The 22203-nt window shown below is 37.7% G+C and overlaps 3 protein-coding genes across 12 annotated transcripts in view; 2 read left to right on the plus strand and 1 right to left on the minus strand.

The window, feature by feature from the left end:
• Positions 1–2862: 2862 nt before the first annotated feature.
• selenoj (selenoprotein J) lies at positions 2863–8038 on the plus strand. Its single transcript, XM_055202455.2, has 10 exons — positions 2863–2999; positions 3162–3228; positions 3469–3645; positions 3779–3877; positions 4012–4104; positions 6195–6351; positions 6554–6669; positions 7006–7083; positions 7179–7318; positions 7544–8038. Exons 2-10 carry the CDS (start codon positions 3162–3164, stop codon positions 7631–7633), a joined length of 1017 nt encoding a protein of 338 aa, XP_055058430.2. The 5' UTR covers positions 2863–2999; the 3' UTR covers positions 7634–8038.
• A 549-nt stretch (positions 8039–8587) lies between these two features.
• sh3glb1b (SH3-domain GRB2-like endophilin B1b) lies at positions 8588–16559 on the plus strand. 3 transcript variants are annotated; one of them, XM_055202452.2, is made up of 11 exons: positions 8588–8963; positions 9388–9529; positions 11588–11716; positions 13013–13146; positions 13437–13529; positions 13875–13961; positions 15154–15177; positions 15474–15563; positions 15644–15744; positions 15847–16072; positions 16154–16559. In XM_055202452.2, exons 1-11 carry the CDS (start codon positions 8901–8903, stop codon positions 16259–16261), a joined length of 1197 nt encoding a protein of 398 aa, XP_055058427.2. In that variant the 5' UTR covers positions 8588–8900; the 3' UTR covers positions 16262–16559. The 3 variants fall into 3 exon arrangements, with proteins under 3 accessions (XP_055058427.2, XP_055058428.2, XP_055058429.2); XM_055202453.2 differs by lacking the exon at positions 15154–15177 and having other exon boundaries at positions 8589–8963; XM_055202454.2 differs by lacking the exons at positions 13875–13961; positions 15154–15177 and having other exon boundaries at positions 8591–8963.
• Positions 16560–18845: 2286 nt separating this feature from the next.
• arhgef4 (Rho guanine nucleotide exchange factor (GEF) 4) overlaps positions 18846–22203 on the minus strand; it is a 92922-nt gene continuing 89564 nt past the window's right edge. For 6 of the 8 annotated variants that reach the window (XM_073853257.1, XM_073876495.1, XM_073853256.1 and 3 more), the window contains 5 exons: positions 22071–22202; positions 21596–21839; positions 21176–21253; positions 20775–21016; positions 19743–19882 (listed from right to left, as the gene is read on the minus strand). In XM_073853257.1, coding sequence (XP_073709358.1) covers positions 20781–21016; positions 21176–21253; positions 21596–21839; positions 22071–22202 — 690 coding nt within the window. In that variant the 3' untranslated portion in view covers positions 19743–19882; positions 20775–20780. Of the gene's footprint in view, positions 19883–20774; positions 21017–21175; positions 21254–21595; positions 21840–22070; position 22203 lie in introns of all 8 variants that reach the window. The other 2 variants (XM_073853254.1, XM_073853259.1) reach the window with 1 other exon arrangement.

Below are 22203 nucleotides of genomic sequence, written 5' to 3' on the forward strand. Positions count from 1 at the left end.
GTCTAACCAGAAGTACAAAAGCAGTATAAAAGTGCAGGATATCAATAATAACTGCATAGGTGCAGGATTATGTAATACGATGTAAACACTTACTATGGGTGGTACTATGAACATAATCTACAGAAATGTACAAATGGATGTGTACATAATAAACTAAACAGAAAAGTAGTGAAATTAATATTTAAGTAGTGCATGAATGAATTTGGATTGTAGTCAGTTAAGAGTGCAATGGCTTAAGTTATTGTGAATAGTTATTCTAATATTTAGTACACAGGCGTGCAAACGATGCAATTCAAGTAGTCCAGCAGTGCAAATGAACAGGGAGTATGAAATAGACAGTCCAGTAGTGTATTGAACATACCAGTAGTGCAAATCTACATTATAACTGTGCAAGTAATAAAAAATTATTATTGGTGCATTACATTACGATATGTAATGCACTGACATTGAACACTTCATACCATGGCATGTTCCTTGTACACTGTGTGATATCACATGTTTTGTTGTTTGCACCATAGTACTTCATTGTGTGTAACTGGAACCTGTTGTACACAAATGTGGACAATTACACTGCTTCATGTTCAAAGAAAAATATTTGGTTATTATATTCATTGCTTCTTCCTAACCCCAAATAGCTTGGAGAAATCTAAAATGCAAGCCAAACCAAAGGTGGGGTTTTAGGAGGTTAATTTGTGTTCTGTGTATAGGTAACATCTGCTGCATTTGTTCAGCCAGATAAAATACCATGAATCTAAATTACATTTGTAATCAAATATTGACCTCATGGATATCGTGGCATGGCCCTCAGTGTGAAAGATTGTTTCTGATGAAAACTAAATTTATCTTTACAGTGTTCACAGCAATATTTCTGCTAAAAATTATGTGAGGAAAAGTGAGGAGGCCCCAGCAAGCACATCTTCAGGATCATCCAGCACCAGCCGTGACAAGGTCCAATCTAAACAAAAGAAAACAGTCCGACACGAACCTCTGGAGATGTACCTCTTATCAAAAGATGCTAAAGGGAAAAAATTGAAAGCGAAGCACAGAAGAGAGAAAGAAGAGCACAGAAGGACCGCTCTGCCAGTTTTGGGTCACACCTATAGATGTTTATTATATACCATTTTATTTAGTTTTTTTTAATGTTTATACATTCAAGAAACACAGTTGAACATGTACATTTCATAGATATGTTTATTTGCACTACAGTTCACTTAGACTTCTATCATTGTGACTTATTTGCTCTACAGCTCTGCCAGTTCTTGTTCACACAAATGAATGTTTATTATATACCATTTTACTTATGTATTTTAAGTGTTTATACATTTAAGAAATACATTTGAAAATGTCTAATTTCTAAATGTTGATTTGCACTATCGTTCAGTTGCACTACAGTCATTGTGACTTTTCTGGAGTGGACCAACATTTCTGAATCCTGTTTTATTGGATTTTACTGTCATGTCTCTGATTGTTATTACAAACTGCAGTTCATTCACAAAAATAAATGTTTGATAAAAAAACGAATTGTAAATAACGTGACATTTTGGCACTATGCATATATTTGTACATCAGTATTGTTGACCTCTTATTGTAATAACTACATACCTATTTATTGCATCATTATATTTATAGGCAACACTTACCAATTTGCAAGAGTAATAACATTTTTGGGCACAACAAAAATGGTGGTTCCTTGTTCTACCCACCCACCCTCTATAAAACGAGTATATTGGTTAAAATTATCTTAAATCTTTAGCCAAATCACAAAATATAATACATTTGGCAGGAAATTTGAGAAATTTGTTAACAGAGAAAGTGCTTGTAAAAGATTTGTTAAAAGTACACACATCGGATCACCCAATACCTTATATTTTGTGAAAGAGTTTTAATTTTGATATAACGTGTTCTATCAAAAATAGTTAATTTTATGTGGATATGCTGATATATTAACTGATGATAAAAGAATCGAATCAAATCAAATAGATTTAATTTAAAAATGTATTCAAGTTCACGGAGATATTGTTTGTACAAAGATGATATATATATTCAAGAGCCATGTTTGTTTGTTTGCCCGTTAACCAAAAATCGTATATTTATGAATGGTGACTACACGCGAGTGTAAATGTCTCTCTTCTTCTGTGTGACAAGTGAGTGTCAGAACAGACGCATAACGTCTCGCAGCGCCACCATGTGAACCGGCATATATCTGTTTTGTATTAGGCGCCATCTACTGTCCAGGGAGTACATTTGCACCTCACTCGGCTCAGCGCCAGTAAAAATCGTTTGGGTGTGAAAGCAGAAAAACGTCACGTTAAACGTCGACGATAAACGCACACGAAAAACGTCCCGGTGTGTAAAGACCTTTAAACATTACCTCATGTGCACTTGTTTCTCTTTCCTATATGCTTAGTTAGACTTTAAATGTGTTAATGTATTTGCAAATACTTTTTGTGCCGTGTAAGGCTGAATATACAACAAAAGAAAACATTATGAATCTATAAAACATTATTAAGATAATAAAAAGCGAAATTATTATTATAATGTGTGGTTGTTGGTTAAAAAGTGTAAGTACAAGTGTAAGGAGTAAGATGACAAATATGGCTTTGAGAGCTCTCTTTATTAACTTGGATCATTTAATATATAGTTACAAAAACAAAGCAGTTATTATTAATAACAAGTAATAAAAATGAAAAGAGGAGTTAATAGGCTTGTTCGACTTTATGCGGCGCCGCAAGAACCGACAGCCGGATGACGTCAAAGTACCGCGAGACCGATTAGAGAAGTCTAATTTCGTCTCGCTCTCGCGGTACTTTTACGTCATCCGGCTGTCATTCTTGCGGCGCCGCATGAAGTCGAATAATGCTACACGCGCAGTGCAACGTCGTGTTGTCACGTGCATTTTTTGGCCAATCAGCAGCACGGAAGATTCGATTTCATAACAAACATTTCTACCTTGTAACTTGTACACTTTAGACTCACTTACAAGAACATTACTTACCAAGGTGAGAAATATTTTTTGTTCTGAAATGCTTTTATTGTTTTCAGTTATGTAAAATGGCCAGTTGTTTTGTTGTGTTGATCATGCTAAGGTATCGTGGTTTGCATGTAACTTTACAGTTGTTGGTAACATTTCTTTTCCGTGTGTTTTTATCTTACTGTCACAGATGGCCCTTGCCCTTACTGACAGGGCTATTGGGGCAATCATTGGTTCGGCTGTTGCCGATGCGGCAGGTTTGCATTTGTTACATACGCATGCTGTTTGTTATACGGAGTAGATAATTGTTTACATCCACAAAACTGATTGCATTGAACATGTTATTGTGTATTTACATAAGCACTGAGTAGATAAGATGCATGTAATCCTATATTGTTGGTATTGTCTTTACTATAGTTATTAATAGTAAGGTTTATATGTGACATACATAGTATGGTGACTGTGATGTGGTTTGATTATTTTTTATTTATTTGCAGCACAACCACTTCACTGGGTCTATGACTTGCAGAAACTCAGTGTGATATTGTCTGAAATGTCTCAGCCTGAATTTCGGTCAGAGTCTGCCAATCCATTCTACAGAAGAAACACAGGACAGCAGAGCTGCTATGGAGATCAAGCTTTTGTGCTTCTGGAGTCCCTGTCTGAGTGTGGAGGTATGTAATTTTGTTGTAACATAAATAACACAAAGCTGAATGAATTGAATCTTATGATGTCTGTCTCGCTGTATCAGTGTTGACCTTGTGTTTGTAATATCTTTGTTTAATTTGACATTATTTATTTGAACAGGTCTGGATGTGGAAGACTTGAAGCATCGCACCTACAAGTTTTTTGGTCCTGGATCTGAATATGACACGCCACTCAATGATCCATACAGAGACAAAGGAGGTGCATGCAATTGAAAAGTTTTAGTCTTTATTTGATTTTTACGTTCAACTTATACATTTTTATCAGGCATTCTTTCTTATTGTATTGTTGGTGTAGTTTGTTTTCTTAAAATATTCATAATATTTTTCCCTAAGCTCCCAGGCCTCAGCTACCTATTGAGGGACCCTGGAGACAGTCAAGCCTTAAGAGCTTTATTAAAAACGTGGATGCAGGCAAGGCAGAGACAGGTACTGGGACATGGACACTTCTATTAACACTTCTTAAAAGACTGTAAGATTAGTCTCTCTGTATTTTATGTAACTGTAATCTTTCCAATTGAAAAAAGCTATAATATACTATAGTGGTATGCGATAGTTTAAAATATTAATAGTGTGGTACAGTAATACACTATGCAATATTAATAGTAATAGTATGTGATATATTATAGTAGGGGTGAGCAGGGCACAAACTAACGCGGGGTTAATTGTAACGCAGCTACTTTACATATTTCTACAGGGCCGAGCAATCTGTGCTTTTGGTCATTTTCTTTTACTGTCAGAAGATGATCTCCTGTGAATTTGTGAAAAGTTTGGATGTGTTTTGGTTGAAGGCGGAGTCCACGATGTTTGAAAGCCAATGTTGATATTTGAAATCACCCAAACAAACACGCCCCTACCCCAATAGAATCTGGACCTTCTGTTGATAGACCCGTCCCACACATACGCAACCCGGCATTTGATTTGATTTGATTGGCTATACGTGTGTTTTGGTAGTCGGCCCGTCTCCTTTTCCAACCCGTTTTTCAAACATCGTGGACTCCGCCTTTAAGATATTGAACAAAGAGTGTTTTGGAGGCATAAAAGAAAATTTATTCGGCTTAAGTTTTTTTCGATTTCTGAGTTGGGTGTTTAAGTCACCAAATCCAACCTTATATTATTTTAATCACTGTCTTGTTACCTAAAAGATAGCACCATTTTGAAACATGTCAGCAACTCTTAGTAACTGATAACTGGGATTGAAAACATTTTTACACAGCAGGGTTAGTTTTAAAGGTGCAGTGTGTAAATTTTAGCGGCATCCAGTGGTGAGGTTGCGAATTGCAACCAACGGCTCAGTCCATTGCTCACTCCTCGCTTTTGAAACACATAGAGAAGCTACAGTAGCCGACACCGGACAAACATGTCATCGTCGGAGACAACTTAGTAAAGAAAAAAATGTCCGTTAAGGGCTTCTGTAGAAAAATGGTGGCACAAAATGGCGGCTTCCATGTAAGGGGACCCTCTGTGTATGTAGATAAAAGGTCTCGTTCTAAGGTAATAAACACATAATGTGTCATTATGAAAGGTTTTTATACACCCCTGATATTATAGTTTTGTATATATTTTGCATTTCTGTCAAGAGATCCTTCTAAAATTACACACTGCACCTTTAACACAGTGTTACAACTAATCCTTCAATATACATTTCATAATGAAATGAAAACAATTTAAATACTAGTTATTAAAATGATAACTGTTAATACAATATCAGGGGAAATAACTGAAAATTATGATTTTAAGTGTTCATTTGTAGCAGAGATGTGTGTGTTGATTGTGTCAAAAAAAATGATTAATCTAACTTAAATATTTTTTGAATGATAGTGCCAAAGTCAAAAAGCGTTAGGGTGTGCCTTGCTCTCCTCTATTATAGTATTTATTAATATGCTGTATTGTTTAATATATATATAAGGTTCAAAAACAACATAGCGTATATTCATATAGTATATTTCATGTGGGTTAAAAGGATAGTCCACGCACTGCTCGAAAATAGTCCCCAGCTATTGAAAGTTACCAAGGGGACTATTTCTGTGCGCTGCGTAATATCATTGTGCCTGCTGCACCCATGGTACGGCAGCAAAGTCCTTGATTATTACGCCGGAATGAGAGTATAGTTCCTACCCATATCGGCTTAGAAAATCACACATTTTAATTTTCCATCGGTCTTAGTACACAATGTAACTACAGAAGAGTCAAGTTTTAAATAGATAAAATATCGAAACTCTTTGCTTATTTTTGAGCATGATGCTAATGGTCTAATCAGATTCAATTAATTATGCTAAGCTATGTTAAAAGTGGTACCGCCAGACTCGGAGATCGGCTGAATGGATTCCAAAACAGTAAAAGTCGATTGTTTAACTCTAGGGGAGTTAATAAGCATATTTTCAAAAAAATTGGAGTGTTCCTTTAAATTGTATTTTTTATTGTCATCTTTACAATGAATAATTTCTGTAAGATGTTTTCAGATGAATATTATAGTGATCTTAAACATGCAAAAAAAAACACATTGTGACACTTTTCAGGTTGTGAAACTGATAACCAAATGGATGGAGTGGCAAAGCTGGGTCCCATTGTAGCCTGCTATGCTGGAAAGCCAGAGATGTTGGAGAGGGTTGAGGACGCCATCCGTGTCACACAAAACAATGACACATGTGTGGCCGTAACTCTTGCTGCTGCACGGTTGGTATTATGTATGAACCATGACAAATTTGTCGGCAGGAACTCAGTATTTTGTTTATTTAAAAATAGGCCATTTTAGATGCTTTCAAAAATGATGTAGCACCAGCTTGATTGGTGGTTTAACCGAATAAAACCTTTTGATCAAAATGGGTCTCTTTATAATGGAATGGAAGAATCATAGTAAAAGTTTACAACTCTTCAGGTTTCTGGAGCATTTCATCCTGAATGGTCCTGATCCGAAGGCACTGGATGCAGTACTGGAACAGCTCAATGACACAAACAGAAAAAACCCTCAGGAGTTGGACAAAGCTATAGCCGGTATACACTGCTTGATATTATTACTGTATTACTGAACCAAATCTGTAGCTACATATAGTGTATGGTCTTTGAATCAGCCTTTAGTCAGGCATTTAAATGGATCATCTTTATCTGATACTGGAACTGTAAAAAATTAGGAGCATCAAAGTTTGATATTTTATGTTTGATTTTTATCTTTCACATGGCCTATTTTAATAATAAATATCAAGGTATATTATATTTTTGCAGAATGTACAATAATTTATGTAGAAAACAGTAAATCACAAAAAAAATTACTTTGATCCACATGTAACAAGATGATGTTTTATTTATATCTTATGAATTTTACTAACTTAGGGCAAATTCATCAAGTAAAGGAGAATCTGAGCAAGAAACCCAAAGAGCTTATTCCAGCTGTGTTTTCAAACACCTGAGGTTAGTTACCTCTCATTAACCTTAAGGTGTTATTTTGTCTATAACATATAAAATACTGGCACGTGGTACCTCAGCACCTGCATTATGTCCCTCAGGTTTGCCTGGTGCATTTCAGGCAGCATTGCATGGAGTTCTGACAGCCAGTGGCTATGAGCAGGCTATCCGGGACACCATGAGCTGTGGGGGATGCACCTCTAGCAGGAGCTCATTCATTGGAGCATGCATTGGGGCTCAGGTATGGCATTGGACCACAAAGATACTGTATTACCATGTAATCACGCATTAGTCCATGTGTACATCATGATCAAATTCTTGCTGTTGAGTTATCATTGCAATACTTATCTTACATCGAACAATCCATTCAAATCATTTATTAAATATTAGGTGATTATATGACAACAAAATGGTTATGCACTGAAATAGATATCAATATCTAATTCTTTCACCCTTGTTGTCTCAGATTGGGCTTGAAGGAATCCCATCTTCATGGAAGAGCAAGACTTTGCGATACAACACTTTGCTCAGTCTATCAAAGAAATTGTTAATCTAAATGTTTTTTGTTGCCAAGCAAGTGGATAAATAGGAATTTTCTTATTTATGCAACACTTCATCTTCCATGGCAGTTGTGCTTTGATATGACAATTAATGAAAGTTTTAGCTTTAAACAATATAAGGCTGTAACATGATACCTTTTGTTTTATCAAAGCGCAGCATGACCATGCTGAAAATGACATGCATTGTGGCATTAAGCAGAAAGGAAAGTTAAGGCGCTTTTAGGCTAATGATGCCATCTAGGGGACATAAGGAACAATGACGTTAAGAGTGCAATCACAAAACATTTTATGCCAAATTAAAAACAGCATTGCATTAAAATACAGATAGATAAAAATCAATAGTAGTAATATTAAATACAAACAGAAACCTTGATTAGTAAGAAAAATAGAATAGTGCATTTGATTTTCTCATTGTGTGGGTAGTTTCGGCAAGAAATACTTAAAATGTATGTTTTTGTGAATAAAATATTTTCAATGCAATACAAAGATGTTAAGAATAAGTTCAACAGTATGGATACCAGTGGAATAAAACATGCGCCTGTTGGCAGGTATATTGGGGAATGCATAGCTTATTATAGATTGGACTGTTTTGTAGGAGAGTAAATACACAAGACTAGAAGACGACCTTTAATTTCTTTGTATATTCTATATAATGGTGTACTGTGTACTGCTGGGGTTATTTCATTATTAATAAAAATATTACATTGATTAAATGATGTATTTATTTATTTATAATGTTGTTTATTTTATTATTTAAAAAAATAAACAATATATTTTAATTCCTAAACAATTACTCCCCATGTATATGCCATCTATCCTATAAGTTTTTGCTGCATTATTAATATGTTTTATTTATATACTGTATTTAATAGTTTGCTGTCCAGATCTTATGATTTCTTCTTAAAAAGTAAGAAGGTCACTACCGTCGCTGATCTTTCTGTGGGTTTGTTCTTCCTCTTTACACTCAGTCACTCCCTCCCAACAGCTGCTGCTCCCTGTTAGCAGCCACACACTAGTGACAGTCACACAGAGAGCGGACATCTAAAACGACAACTTTACACATTTATTTCTCGTTAGCTGTCCACCCAGTAGCAGTCTTTACATGGACTACAAGTTTATCACGGCAAAGCGAGCTGAATTATTAAGTGTTTTGCCCGGTCGCGGAACGGCTGTAGCAGGCTAATCTGTATTTGCTAGCGCGGTGTTTGCTTATGGTCAGACTGACGGTTTAAACGCTATCTCTACATTCATAAACATACAAACATGGAGTTTAACGTTAGACGGCTGGCAGCTGATGCTGGCACTTTCCTCAGTCGTGCTGTCCAGGTAAGAAATCATTTCTTGCCGTTTTTAACAAGTTGGGCTACTTTACATAATAACTAAGTTAAACCTCCTTTCGTTAGTGTTATGAATGTTGGTTGGTTGTTATAATAAGCGCTGTAATGACAGTTGTGTGCTAAATATGTAACTTGCATTACTGTCAGTTGATTAACAAGTCAAATATAACCTGCTTACTGTAATAATTCATTGTGCCATTTCAACTGAGCATTTTAAATGAAAGCAAGCTGCTATAGATATAAGCGTCTGCTAAATGTAAACATTATATTTGTTACAATAACAATTGTTCATTCATGTTAGTACAGTATATAAGTTGCAACTTTGTATTTAGCTAACCCGTATAAGTACTGTAAAAAAGTGTAATGTTATTTGTAAACTGTCCATTTAAGTGTTGGATTGTGTGGTGTTTAAGTTCACAGAAGAGAAGCTCGGGCAAGCAGAAAGAACTGAACTGGATGCCCACCTGGAGACCCTTTTGACCCGGGCCGAATCTACTAAACACTGGACAGAGAAGATCATGAAACAGACAGAGGTTGTGCTTCAGCCTAACCCTAGTAAGTAATGAAACCCATAACTTCATACAGCTTGCAGTTCAACAAAGACTGCAAGTCACAGTAAAACACATGCTTTTAGTATTTACAGGAAGTCAGGGTTACAGTTGTGTAAGTTATGCTGTTATTGCAGTACAACACAAAGATAATGACAGTACAATGCTGTTAAGTTCTCCATCTGTGTCAACCTGTCAATGATCCAGCCTAAATAAATAACTTTTATGTATTTGTATGCTTTTTCCAAAGCATTCATCTTTTATCAGTATGTGTTCCCTGGGTTGGAACCCATGACCTTTGTGTTGCTAACACAATGCTTAACCAATTGAATTACAGGAACACTTTGTCACCAAATGAGATCAATGTGGGCAATATGTTACATGTGTGATCTTAGACCTTAAATATCTGTTAAATCAAGCACACATTTTGTCTTGTTTGTGGTATTGCTTTGATTCTAGCTTTGATAGTGTCTTGTATAGATTCTTTAGCAGTGAGGGTCGATGACTTCTCTTCCGAGGGGCGCAAATTCAAAATATGTGTTCTGAGTGTCATGTGTGTTGCTTGCGTTTTCAAAATATGTGTTTGTTGTGTCATGTAAACCATGTGCATCACGTGTTTTGTCAAAATATGTGCCGGCTGCACACGCATCAAAACCGTTTATGATAATGTATTCACAAAATACTTGCAAGACACTCAACAGTAAACTCTGGTTACACATGAGATTATGCGACTATCTAGCAAACGCGAGTTTCTCTTTTATCATAAACCCTTTAGATGTGTGCAGCAGGTACTTATTTTAACAAGATGCATGATGCACATGGTTCACACATATTTTGAAATGACAAGCCACACATGACGGGCTAAATATATGTTGTGACGAGCTTTGCATCGTGCGCCCTTGAAAAACGAAAGTCACCTGCCGCCACTGTTCTTTAGCATAGTCAATTTTCTGTTTCCCATGCACTTCACCACACCTCGTAATAACATAGAAGGGGGTCTTTATTTTCCTTTGATAAAAATGTGACTCTTTATGCGATTTTCAGTAGCAATTATATATACACCTGTGTAGTGTGTTACATAGGCCTTACTTAAAGGATTAGTCAAAAAAATCCAGATAATTTACTCACCACCATGTCATTCAAAATGTTGATGTCTTTCTTTGTTCAGTCGAGAAAAAATTATGTTTTTTGGGGGAAACATTCCAGGATTTTTCTCATTTTAATGGACTTTAATGGACCCCAGTACTTAACAGTTTTAATGCAGTTTAAAATTGCAGTTTCAGCTGAGTTTCAAAGGACTCTAAACAATCCTAAACGAGGCATAAGGGTCTTATCTAGCGAAACGATTGTCATTTTTGGCAAGAAAAATAAAAAATATGCACTTTTAAACCACAACTTCTCGTCTTCCTCCGGTCCTGTGACGTGCCAGCACAACCTCACGTAATACGTCATCACATCAAGAGGTCACGGATGACATATCAAAACTACGCCCCAGTGTTTACAAGTGTGGAGAAAGAGGACCGTTCCGACGTTGTTGTAAGTCAAATGATACTAATTAATGTCTTTGTGTCAGTTTATTGTTTAAAATGGTCCGCAAATGTGCGTTTCATATATGTAACACGTGACCTTTCCACGTCATTACGCAATTACGTGAGGTGGCGCTGGCTCTTCACACAGCCGGAGGAAGAAGAGAAGTTGTGGGTTAAAAGTGCATATTTTTTATTTTTAGTGCCAAAAATGACAATCGTTTCACTAGATAAGACCCTTATGCCTTGATTGGGATCATTTAGAGTCCTTTGAAACTTCGTTTAAACTGCAATTTTAAACTGCATTAAAACTGTTATGTGATGGGGTCCATTAAAGTCCATTAAAATGAGAAAAATCCTGGAATGTTTTCCTCAAAAAACATAATTTCTTTTTGACTGAACAAAGAAAGACATCAGCATTTTGAAAGACATGATGGTGATTAAATTATCTGGATTTTTTTTAAGAAAATGGACTAATCCTTTAAGAGGATGCATGTGGTGTCATCTGACTTTTAATTGAATTTGTCTGATGCTGGTAGATGTCAGGATGGAGGATTTCCTTTACGAGATTCTGGACAAAAAAGTCCCAACACGTGCCAACAACCACGAGTTACTGGGGGAGTGCATGATCGACTCGGGGCACGAGTTCGGACCTGGAACAGCATACGGTATGTTTATTACAGTACGCACTGTACCCAGTATCCTGCCAGTATGAGTTTTTGTTTAATTGAACTCTTTTTGCTTATTACACTTGGCTCGTTGAAATGCTCGATTCTGATTGGCCAGCCACGATATTTGCACGTTTGTTATTCCCAGATAACAATCGCTTAAAACTAATAACACACTGTAACCCGGATGCTGCAAATCATTTTGACATATACCCTTTAATATTATACAAAAATGTACTATAAATATGCCTTTTAATAACATATATGACATTATATTTACAAATGAATAAATCAAATAGTGTGTAAGAAGTAACATTTGAACGTTTTGTCTTATCTTAAAACCGAAAGTAAACAGATTTTCCTTGCATTCATTAAAAATGAGCAAATACATAATTTAAAATCAATATTTAATGTTCCTTACCTTACTTATGAGGCAAATAGCCATGTAATAAGCGGGATTATGTACAGTCAGCAGGTTGTTATCGCGAAATAAGCCTTTTCAGTGTGATACAAGATCGTCCACTGCACGTCCTGTCCTGATCACACGTCGTATTTCTGCGATAACATCCTGCTGCCTATACATTATCCCTCACATATAACAGGCTAGGAACTTACTTAACTTAAAGGAACACGCTGACTTTTTGGGACTTTAGCTTATTCACCGTATTCCCCAGAGTTAGATAAGTCCATACATACCTTTTTCATCTCTGTGCGTCCCGTAACTCTGTCTGACGCTCCCACCGCTAGCCTAGCTTAGCACAAAGACTGTAAGTAAATGGCTCCAGCTAGCATACTGCTCCCAATAAGTGACAAAATAACACCAACATTTTTATGTTTATATGTTGTCATTTGTATAGTTACATCGTATACAAATAACAAGGTCATATGAGACACAGCCATCTTTTAATCGTATACATACTGGGAACTATATTCTCAGAAGGCGAAGCACTGCTACTTGGGCGGAGTGATTAGCGCAACTCTTGAGGGAACTCACCACGGGGCTTCTCGCGTGCTGCAAGCAAATCACTCTGCTTATTGGGAGCAGTATGTTAGCTGTAGCCATTTACTTCCAGTCTTTGTGCTAAGCTAGGCTAGCGGTGGGTGCGCCAGACAGAGTTACAGAGATGAAAAGAGTATGTATGAACTTATCTAACTCTGGGGGATAAGATGAATAAGCTAAATTCCCAAAAAGTCAGCGTGTTCCTTTTAATACTCTCATTCTCTATTTTGGTGAAGTGTCATATTTGAGTTAAATGCACTGTCAGAGATGTCCTCTTACTCTTTTATGTGCTTTAGGAAGTGCTCTCATTAAATGTGGGGAAACTGAGAAGCTGTTAGGCAGCTCACAGAAAGAATTCATCCAGAGCTCTGCTATCAATTTTCTGACTCCCTTTAGGAACTTCATCGAGGGCGATTTTAAAACCATCTTGGTAAGCATTAGCATGCCAGGGCATGTGTCATACCTTCATATGTCATTCAGCCAAACACATCAGAGTTATATTAAATAATATCCTTTAAGCTTTGAGATGGCATTGAATAGTGTCAGAGTTTTAAAGCCCTTATATGGAGATGGTGTGGGCGTGCATTATGCTAATTAGTTAATGCTCCAGCCTCCCTCATTTAGAATGATTCAATTGAAAGTATAAGACCATGATTATGTACATACACACCTGTTGTAAATCTGATGTCCATTTCTCAGTTAATGTGTTGTTCTTTGCAGAAAGAACGTAAACTTCTTCAGAATAAGCGTCTGGATCTGGATGCAGCTAAAAACAGAATGAAGAAGGCCAGAGCGGCTGATGCTCGCGCTGTAGTTAGTATTACACACACACACACGTACGCACGCAGAATTGAATGCTCAGCAGTTTTATTCTTCAGTGGAATTTCCAGCTTAACCATACGTTCAGTCTGTTTATGTAAGACTATAGAGAATAGAAACCTAACTAACAGTAAGGCGAGCTGTTTTACCTGTGGTGGTTGCTTGCCTTTATTGTAAATAATAGAGATGATGCTCGCATATAATAATAGCATTGATGCTGGTCTGCACTAACAATTGTTTTTTTTCTTACTGTGGTTTGATCTCTATCTAACCCGTCTTGTTTTCCCAGTTCCCTCTCATTATATTTCTTTCTTTTTCCTTGCCTGCCTCCGTCTGCAGAATCTGAACTCAACCCCTCCATTGGGAGAGGAGTATGTGGCTCACTTTTCTTACATGCTCAGCTTCTTGCATGTCAGGTGGCTAAAGGTTTGTCTGCGGTGCCTGATAAAACGTGCCCTCTTTTGCCCTTCTCATATTGTTTCGTTTTAAGAGAAACGAAAGCGTATATTCTGACTTCTGTCTAATGTAACTTATTTTGCAATCATTCGTGCCATCATAAACCTCAGTATTAATTTTATAAGGGCAACAGAATGCAGTTCCTGTCTTTTTTGCCGCCAGCATTCGACCCACTAAAATAGCCACAGGGTTCCCACAGGTCCTTGAAATCTCTGAAAGTTTGTGAATCTGGGGGAAAAATTCAAGGCCCTGGGAAATTTTTGAAAATATACATACATAGATACAGGTCATTGAAAGTGCTTGAGTCTATTTTATGCAAGAAGTTGCTGGAAAATCCATATTATTCTCTGTGTAGTGTAGGATAGTATCATAAAAATTCTACTTTTTAGGCACACATGCTAAACTGTTCCATTTAAATGCTTATATTTTCTACCAAAGTGCTTTTTTGCATAATTGTGTTTGAGACATGAAAACGTCTCGGGTTACGTATGTAACTGTAGTTCCCTTAAAAGGGAACAAGACGCTGCGTCTCCCTTGCCATACTTCCTGCGTCTCTCTAGCTCCGTCTTTGGAAATATTTCAGATAGTGATATACCTTCTGGCTCCCGCATCACCCTTCAGGCGCACTTACCCCTGGAGGTGTCCCCAAAGTGTCACCGACGAGTTCCCTCGAAAGGGAACTGTAACAATGTATCTTAAAAGGTAACACGATGTAACCTTGCTCTCACTTGAAATGTATCCCAACATTTAATCCTTGAATTTGAGCGTATTGGACCTGGAAAGTCCTTGAAAGGTCCTTGAAGTTAACTATGAGAACCCTGTAGCTATCTACAGTATGATTTGTGTACAGGTACATGAAGCATGTTCAATTTTTATTCTTGCTAAATTTGGATATCTGTTCATGTTACAAATGTTACGCACACCCGTTATGACAGTGCATGATTCAAGCCTACTTCCCTTTGTTGCTTCATATAATTTCTTACTTGTCCCGTATGCTACTCCCAGTGAATGTGTTTGTGCATGACTTGTGACATCATTAGCTTGCACAACTAAACCAGACAGATAGAAAAGTTGATTGTCTGCGGGTGGTTGAGTTTGTATGTACTGTAGTTATTAATATTTACCTGATGAATTTGTCACTGTTTGTCTAAACGCTGGCCAGCTGTGGGCTGAGGAGGTACAGCAGGTAAGTACTGTATGCATTTACAGTTCTCAGTGTTCAGGCCTATTTCTCACCGGTAGAGGAACACCTTTATCACGAAAACAATAAAAATATGTTATCTAATGCTACTGCTCTCAGTCTATGAGTTTGTGCTATGAGGAACAAGGAACTGGATTATTAAATGCACAACAAAAACAATACTTGCGTCCACTAGATGGAGCTTGGTTGTTTATACTCACCTTTGCTTGTTGCACACCAGCTCATGCAATGATGTTGAGAGATATGCATCTTAGGTTTTGTGTACTGTGTGTTTTTCTCAGGCAGAAACAGAACTGAGGATAGCACAGAGCGAGTTTGACCGGCAGGCTGAGATCACCAGACTCCTATTGGAGGGCATCAGCAGCACTCATGTACGCTACCGTATACTTTATTTATGCATATAATATGTGTATGTGTCCTTGGCCATCCATGCTTTTTCCTGTCAAATCAGGCTCATCACTTGCACTGTCTGAATGACTTTGTGGACGCACAAGCTTCTTATTATGCACAGTGTTATCAGTACATGGTCAATCTGCAGAAACAGCTGGGAAGGTTGGACTTTTTTGCTAAATTCAACACACTTTAATTTCTTTCTGTTATTTTTTAACCCATCTGTGCAAAAGTGCAAGATTAACCATTCATTTTTTTCTCCAGCTTTCCTACCACATTCAGCTCTAATAACAATCAGCCAAGCGGGAGCTTCTCTGCCAGTATCTCGGTACCAACCGCATCGACAGCCGCCTCGCTGCCAGCTCCCCCACCCACTCAGGCCTCACCCGCACTTAATGAACTCCGCAGCACCTCTGGCACACGTAAGGCTCGCGTCCTGTACGACTACGACGCAGACAGCAGCAGCGAACTGTCTCTACTCGCCGATGAGGTGTGTGAGCTCTCTCAGTTTAAAACAAAGACAGGCATTTACTTAATGAAGATGGTTGATTTTCACGTCTTTGCCTGACAGGTGATCACCGTGACCAGCGTACCAGGCATGGACACTGATTGGCTAATGGGGCAAAGGGGCAATCAGAAAGGCAAAGTGCCAATTACCTACTTGGAGCTTCTCAATTAAGAGGTGCAGAGCGGGAAACATTTTAGATGTGAGTTTGACAACAGTAACACTCCAGATGTGATCACAGGGTCATATGTTAATGTAGCGCAAAAAAGCAATATCAAGTCTTGTACACTGCCATGTCTTATTGTGTGAATGCCTCAAATGCCACACAAGAGGCGTCAAAGTAGCCTTACATAAACTAAAGCAGTCTCAGATTGCCATTACTCAGATTTATGTGCCATGTGATTTTTTTTATTGCTTAAACTAATGGATTTTGCCATGTGCTATGGTGCTTGAATAAATATTATATGAACAAGTTGGTGCTCTCTTATTATAATTTTCTATCATATTTTTTCTTAGGTTTGTATGACCCTGAACCACAAAACCAGTCATGGGTCACACTGGTATATTTGTAGCAATAGTCAAAAGACATAGTATAGGTCAAACTTGTCGATTTTTTTAAATCATTAGAATATTGAGGGGATAGTTCACCCAAAAATGAACATTCTGTCATCATTTAATCTCATTGTGTTACAAACTTATGTTACAAGATATTTTGAGAAATGTTTGTAACCAGACTGTTTGTTGATCCCATTTTACTATAGAAGTCAATGGGGTCCATGACAGTTTGGTTGCGAACTTTTCTTAAAATATCTTCTTTTGTGTGCATCAGAAAAAAGAAATTAATACAACAGAATTCCCACAGAAATACTTGAAAGTTTGTGAATCTGGGGGAAAAATTCAAGGCTAGGAAGTTTTTGAAAAAATACATACATAGATACAGGTTATTGAAAGTGTTTAAATCTATTTTATGCAAGAAATTGCCTGGAAAAAAATCCAATTCAAAATGTAGTGTAGGATAATATCATAAAAATTCTAGACCTTTTAAGCACATGTGCTAAACTGTTTACTTTAAATGCTTATATCTTCTGTATGTGAATGTTGATTTATACCAAAATGCTTTTTTGCAGTTGTGTTTGACACATGAAAACGTCTTGGGTTATGTTATAACTGTTGTTCCCTAAGAAGGGAACGAGACGCTGCGTCTCCCTTGCCATACTTTCTGCTTCCCTGTAACACTGTCTTTGGCAATATTTCAGATAGCGATATACTTCCTGGCTCCCACGTCACCCTGTCTTTGTCGTCAAGCCTCACCATTGGTTGAATTTGATATACACATTCAGACACTTACCCCTGGAGGCGTCCCCAAAGTGTCACCGCAGTGACGCAGCGTGAGTTCCCTCAAAAAGGAACTGTCTGTAACAATGTCTTATCGTAAAAGGTAACACAATGTAACCTTGCTCTCACTTGAAATGTGTTCCCACATTTAGTCCTTGAATTTGAGAGTATTGGACCTGGAAAGTCCTTGAAAGGTCCTTGAATTTGAAGTTAGCCAAGGTGTGGGAACCCTGATACAAGTTTGTAACATAATGAGAGTGAGTAAATGATGACAGAATTTTCATTTTTGGATGAACTATCCCTTTAAGTAAAGACCATGGTCCATAATGATATTTTGTTAATTTCATACTATAAAAATATATTAAAAAATATTTATTTGTAATATGTGTTGCTAATGACTTCATTTGGACAACTTTAAAGGCAATTTTCTCAACAACAACAAAATTTCACCCTCAGATTACAGATTTTTAAATAGTTGTATATATTGTCATATACTAACAAAGCTTATTTACACAGCTTTCGGGTTATGTATAAATTTCATTTTCAAAAATAATATGACTGGTTTTGTGGTCCAGGGTCACATATATTGTGATTATGCTTTGTTCTTCATCTGTATCTCAGTTGCTGATGAATTTTAATTTCAACCAAAGTAACAGAATCAATACGGCATCATAAAATGTAATCACTGGGTGGCGATATTTACATTTAGTACATTTAAAGGAAAACACCACCGTTTTTCAACATTTTACCATGCTCCTACCCCAACCTAGACGAACCAATACATCCCATCCTTTCTCAATACGTGCGCTTTTAATCTTTGTACAGCGCCTCATAAATGTGTTAGCATTTAGCCTAGCCCCATTCATTCCTATGGCTCCAAACAGGGATGAATTTAGAAGCCACCAAACACTTCCATGTTTTCCCTATTTAAAGACTGTTACATGAGTAGTTACACGTGTAAGTATAGTGGCACAAAATAAAACTTTTGTTTGGAGCCATAGGAATGAATGGGGCTAGGCTAATGCTAACACATTCAAGAAGCGCTGTATAAAGATTAAAAATACACGCATTGATAAAAGATAGGCATGTATTAATTCATCTAAGTTGAGGTAGGAACATAGTAAAATATTGAAAAACTGTGGTGTTTTCCTTTAAATGTAAATATCGCCACCCAGTGGTTACATTTTATGATGCCGTATAAAATTCATCAGCAACTGAGATACAGATGATGAACAAAGCATAATCACACAACATATGTGACACTGGACCACAAAACCATATGCAGGTGCACGCATTGAAAAAAGATAGGTATGTATTAATTCATCTAAGTTGAGGTAAGAACATAGTAAAATATTGAAAAATGGTGGTGTTTTCCTTTAAATCACACAAATCATAAACAAAAAGGTAACAAATTACTCTCGTATCAGTATCATAACACTTAGAAATGCTTTTTATTAACATATTTTGTTCTGTGGTCAAAGGTAATTATACATATTTGACACAACCAGCGTCAAACATAATCTTTCTTTTATAGTACAAATATCCATCTGAATATCGAGAATTTTATTTGGGTTGAAAATGTCCAAGCTGAGTTTCACAGCAAATTCATGCAACCCCCATCATCACAATATCTGGGTTACGTTTTGAATGGCACTTCAAAGAGAAGTTTGTTACAGAAGAGATATCAGGCAGAAGAATCAAATGAGGACGTATGCGAGCGCTCATTTGAAACGGACCGGTGGGACTTTGTCCACACGTATAATTTAGAGGCATAATAAGGAGAAAGTTTAGGTAAGTTGATGGTTGCATACACAGACTGATATTAACAGATTTCTTTTGACAGCCTTGAGGAAGTTAATACAGTAATAAATCTCAACACAATTTTGACTTTTATCTTCTGCGAAACCCTTTTAAACATCATCATGGGTCACACAAAAGTATCAAAGTACATACAAAAGCTAGTAGTTGGGCACTGTGGATAGCTGGCATACATTGAAAAACTGAAAATAAATTAACCAACATATAAAGAAGTCCTTTCTTCAAGCAGAGATCTTTCAATGAAGCAGTCCAAGCGTGTCCCGTACGACGACTCGCAGCAGTAGTTGCGTTAGTGCTGAGAAGTGGCATTGCAGCTGGGGAGGTTGAGCAGTAGTAGCTGTCTTTTCAATATTATTAACATAGCAGGAATGCCCTCCCACAATGTTCAACAATGTCTGGGAGAAATGCTGTGATTGTAACAACCCATAAAGTGCGTTCGCATTTGGACGATACAAAGAAAAATGTTACACTGGGATAAAAACCCTCATTTTTTGAACGGTGTCAACCGTCCGATGTTGTGCCAGAAATTGGAGGTCTTGCGTTTGGGTTCAGCCAACATGATGACCTGCTGCTGGGGCACAGAGGTGGGGAGCGTGGGATGCTTCTGGCGCAGCAAGAAGTCATAATAGGGCCTGGTCACAGCTGCGGGATGAAGGACATAAGGGGTTTATGAGAACAGGCACCCAACATTGACCCTTGCCCACTTCTTCATTTTTAAAGGGACACTCCACTTTTTTTTTAAATATGCTCATTTTCCAGCTCCCCGATTGTTAAACATTTGATTTTTTACCATTTTGGAATCCAGTCAGCTGATCTCCGGGTCTGGCGGTACCACTGTTAGCATAGCTTAGCACAATCCATTGAATCTGATTAGACCATTAGCATCGTGCTAAAAAATAACCAAAGAGTTCTGGTATTTTTCCTATTTAAAACTTGACTTTTCTGTAGTTACATTGTGCACCAAGACCGACAGAAAACCAAAAGTCGCGACCTTCTAGGCAGATATGGTTAGGAACCACACTCTCACTCTAGCGCAACAATCAAGGACTTTGCTGCCGTAACATGGCTGCAGGACGCGCAATGATATTACGTACTGCCCGAAAATAGTCCCCTTTGTAACTTTCAATGGCAGGGGACTATTTTGCGCCTGCTGCATCCATGTTACAGCACCAAAGTCTTTAAGATTATTACGGCAGAATGAGAGTACAGTTCATAGCCATATCTGCCCAAAAAAAAATCGCAACCTTTAACTTTCTGTCGATCCCAGTACACAATGTAACTACAGAAGAGTCAAGTATATTTTCAAAAAAAGTGGACTGTCCCTTTAAGCACATTTATTTGATTAGAGAACAGCGAACACAGTTTTAGTAAATATAGTTACACTAACATGTGAGCTGTGCTAAGTTTTGCGTATGATGACATAATGAAATATTACGCTGTAAAGGTTTTAGTGTGATAAGTGTCGATTTTTAGACTAGAAAAGTTAAACATGCTTTAGAAGCGGTTAAATCACACTAACATACTCTGGAATTACCCTGGACTACTCGATCGGCTCTCTACTTTGAGAGGATACCCAGGATATTGCTCTGCGCAGGACACCAGGGGGCACCCTAACCCCCCGCCCCTGCCTACGCTGAGGGGCATCAGGGAGGAGAGGTGAAGTTAAGGTTGCCCTGGGTACCAGAGGTCCTGAAGGCTCAGAAATACGTAGACACTTGGAGGTTTTTGGGTGAAGTGAAGGAGATCTGAGTGCCAGCAGGTGCTGTAATGCTAATGCTTTTCCAACACAATGCGCAATCAATGACATGCTTGTGAAATAATAGTGGTTACATGCTAAGGTAATTTCACTCTTCATACCAAACCACAACTATGTAAAACTGCTTAAAGTATGTTATTTTAGAGAATACAAGAATGGCAAAATGAGCTGAAAGTCACCTTTGGGCTTCCCTGTTGGATGACTTTTAGATGCATTCAACATTGCCTGCTTCTTTTGGACCTCTGTGATCGTGAAACCTGGTTAGGAGGAAAGACAACAAAATCACATTACACTCACATTATATAACAAATTTATTAATCCATTAACAAACTCTAGCTCATATACATCAGTAATAAATCTAATAATACATTTCATAATAATAAATAATATTTTTCCAACTTTAATGCAACAAATAAAACTTGAAACAACCTTTGGGATTTTTTGGTTTGTCCACCATGCAAAAGAAAAATACTATCACAGCTCTTTTCAACAAACTGCACGATTTTAAAGTATCATTCATGTTCACAGCTTAAACAATTGAGTTTAATGCTTAGGATTATGGACCTGCTTCTGATTATAATTGCTTGAGTAATGTTCACCTGTTTCGAGGTCATGCTGGACCTGTTCTCGTTCATCTGCAAAGGCTCGCAGCCAGCGCTGCTTCTGCTCAGGTTTCTTGGCACACAAGAGGTGGACCTCCTCTCCTCCAGGAGAACATAGTTTCAAGGCATTCTTCACACTTACATTATAGTCCTTATCCTTCCCGTCTTCTACATCTACCACTTGCATCTGATCCATGTCTAACCGGCCCTTGTAGTACAGTATGTCCCTCCGAAGTAGATCCTGTGGACAGTTATTATTACTACAGCACTGCTTAAATGTCAAAATAAAACTCTCTGGTTCCATAGCTGGTAGAAACCACTCCGGGCCGGATCTGTGCCAAAGGCAGTAGCTTCGGTGTGAATGCGGTGCAGATCTGGCCCGGAGTCGACTGCTGTATGGAATGGTGCTACTGTAACAATGGGATTGATTTGGGAACTGATCAAATGCCCAAATAGAAAAGCACCTACTAACCTTTTTACAGAAAACCAGCTGGTGGTCAAAAAGAAAGAACATTCGCTGCTGGCCTTTGGCCTGCGGCTGAGAGATCTTGGTCAGGTCTCCTGAGAAAATCAGGTCAGAGCTCCTGCTTAAGATGTCTTCACCC

The sequence above is a fragment of the Misgurnus anguillicaudatus genome, chromosome 2 (genome assembly GCF_027580225.2).
Source record: "Misgurnus anguillicaudatus chromosome 2, ASM2758022v2, whole genome shotgun sequence".
Taxonomy (NCBI): Eukaryota; Metazoa; Chordata; class Actinopteri; order Cypriniformes; family Cobitidae; genus Misgurnus; species Misgurnus anguillicaudatus.

Excerpts from the sequence above, each read along its gene's own strand:
- sh3glb1b (XM_055202452.2), top strand. The coding sequence starts at position 8,901 with ATGGAGTTTAACGTTAGACGGCTGGCAGCTGATGCTGGCACTTTCCTC. Across the intron at positions 8,964-9,387 it reads TCCTCAGTCGTGCTGTCCAG|TTCACAGAAGAGAAGCTCGG; the intron begins GTAAGAAATCAT and ends GTGGTGTTTAAG. Across the intron at positions 16,073-16,153 it reads TGTCTCTACTCGCCGATGAG|GTGATCACCGTGACCAGCGT; the intron begins GTGTGTGAGCTC and ends TTTGCCTGACAG.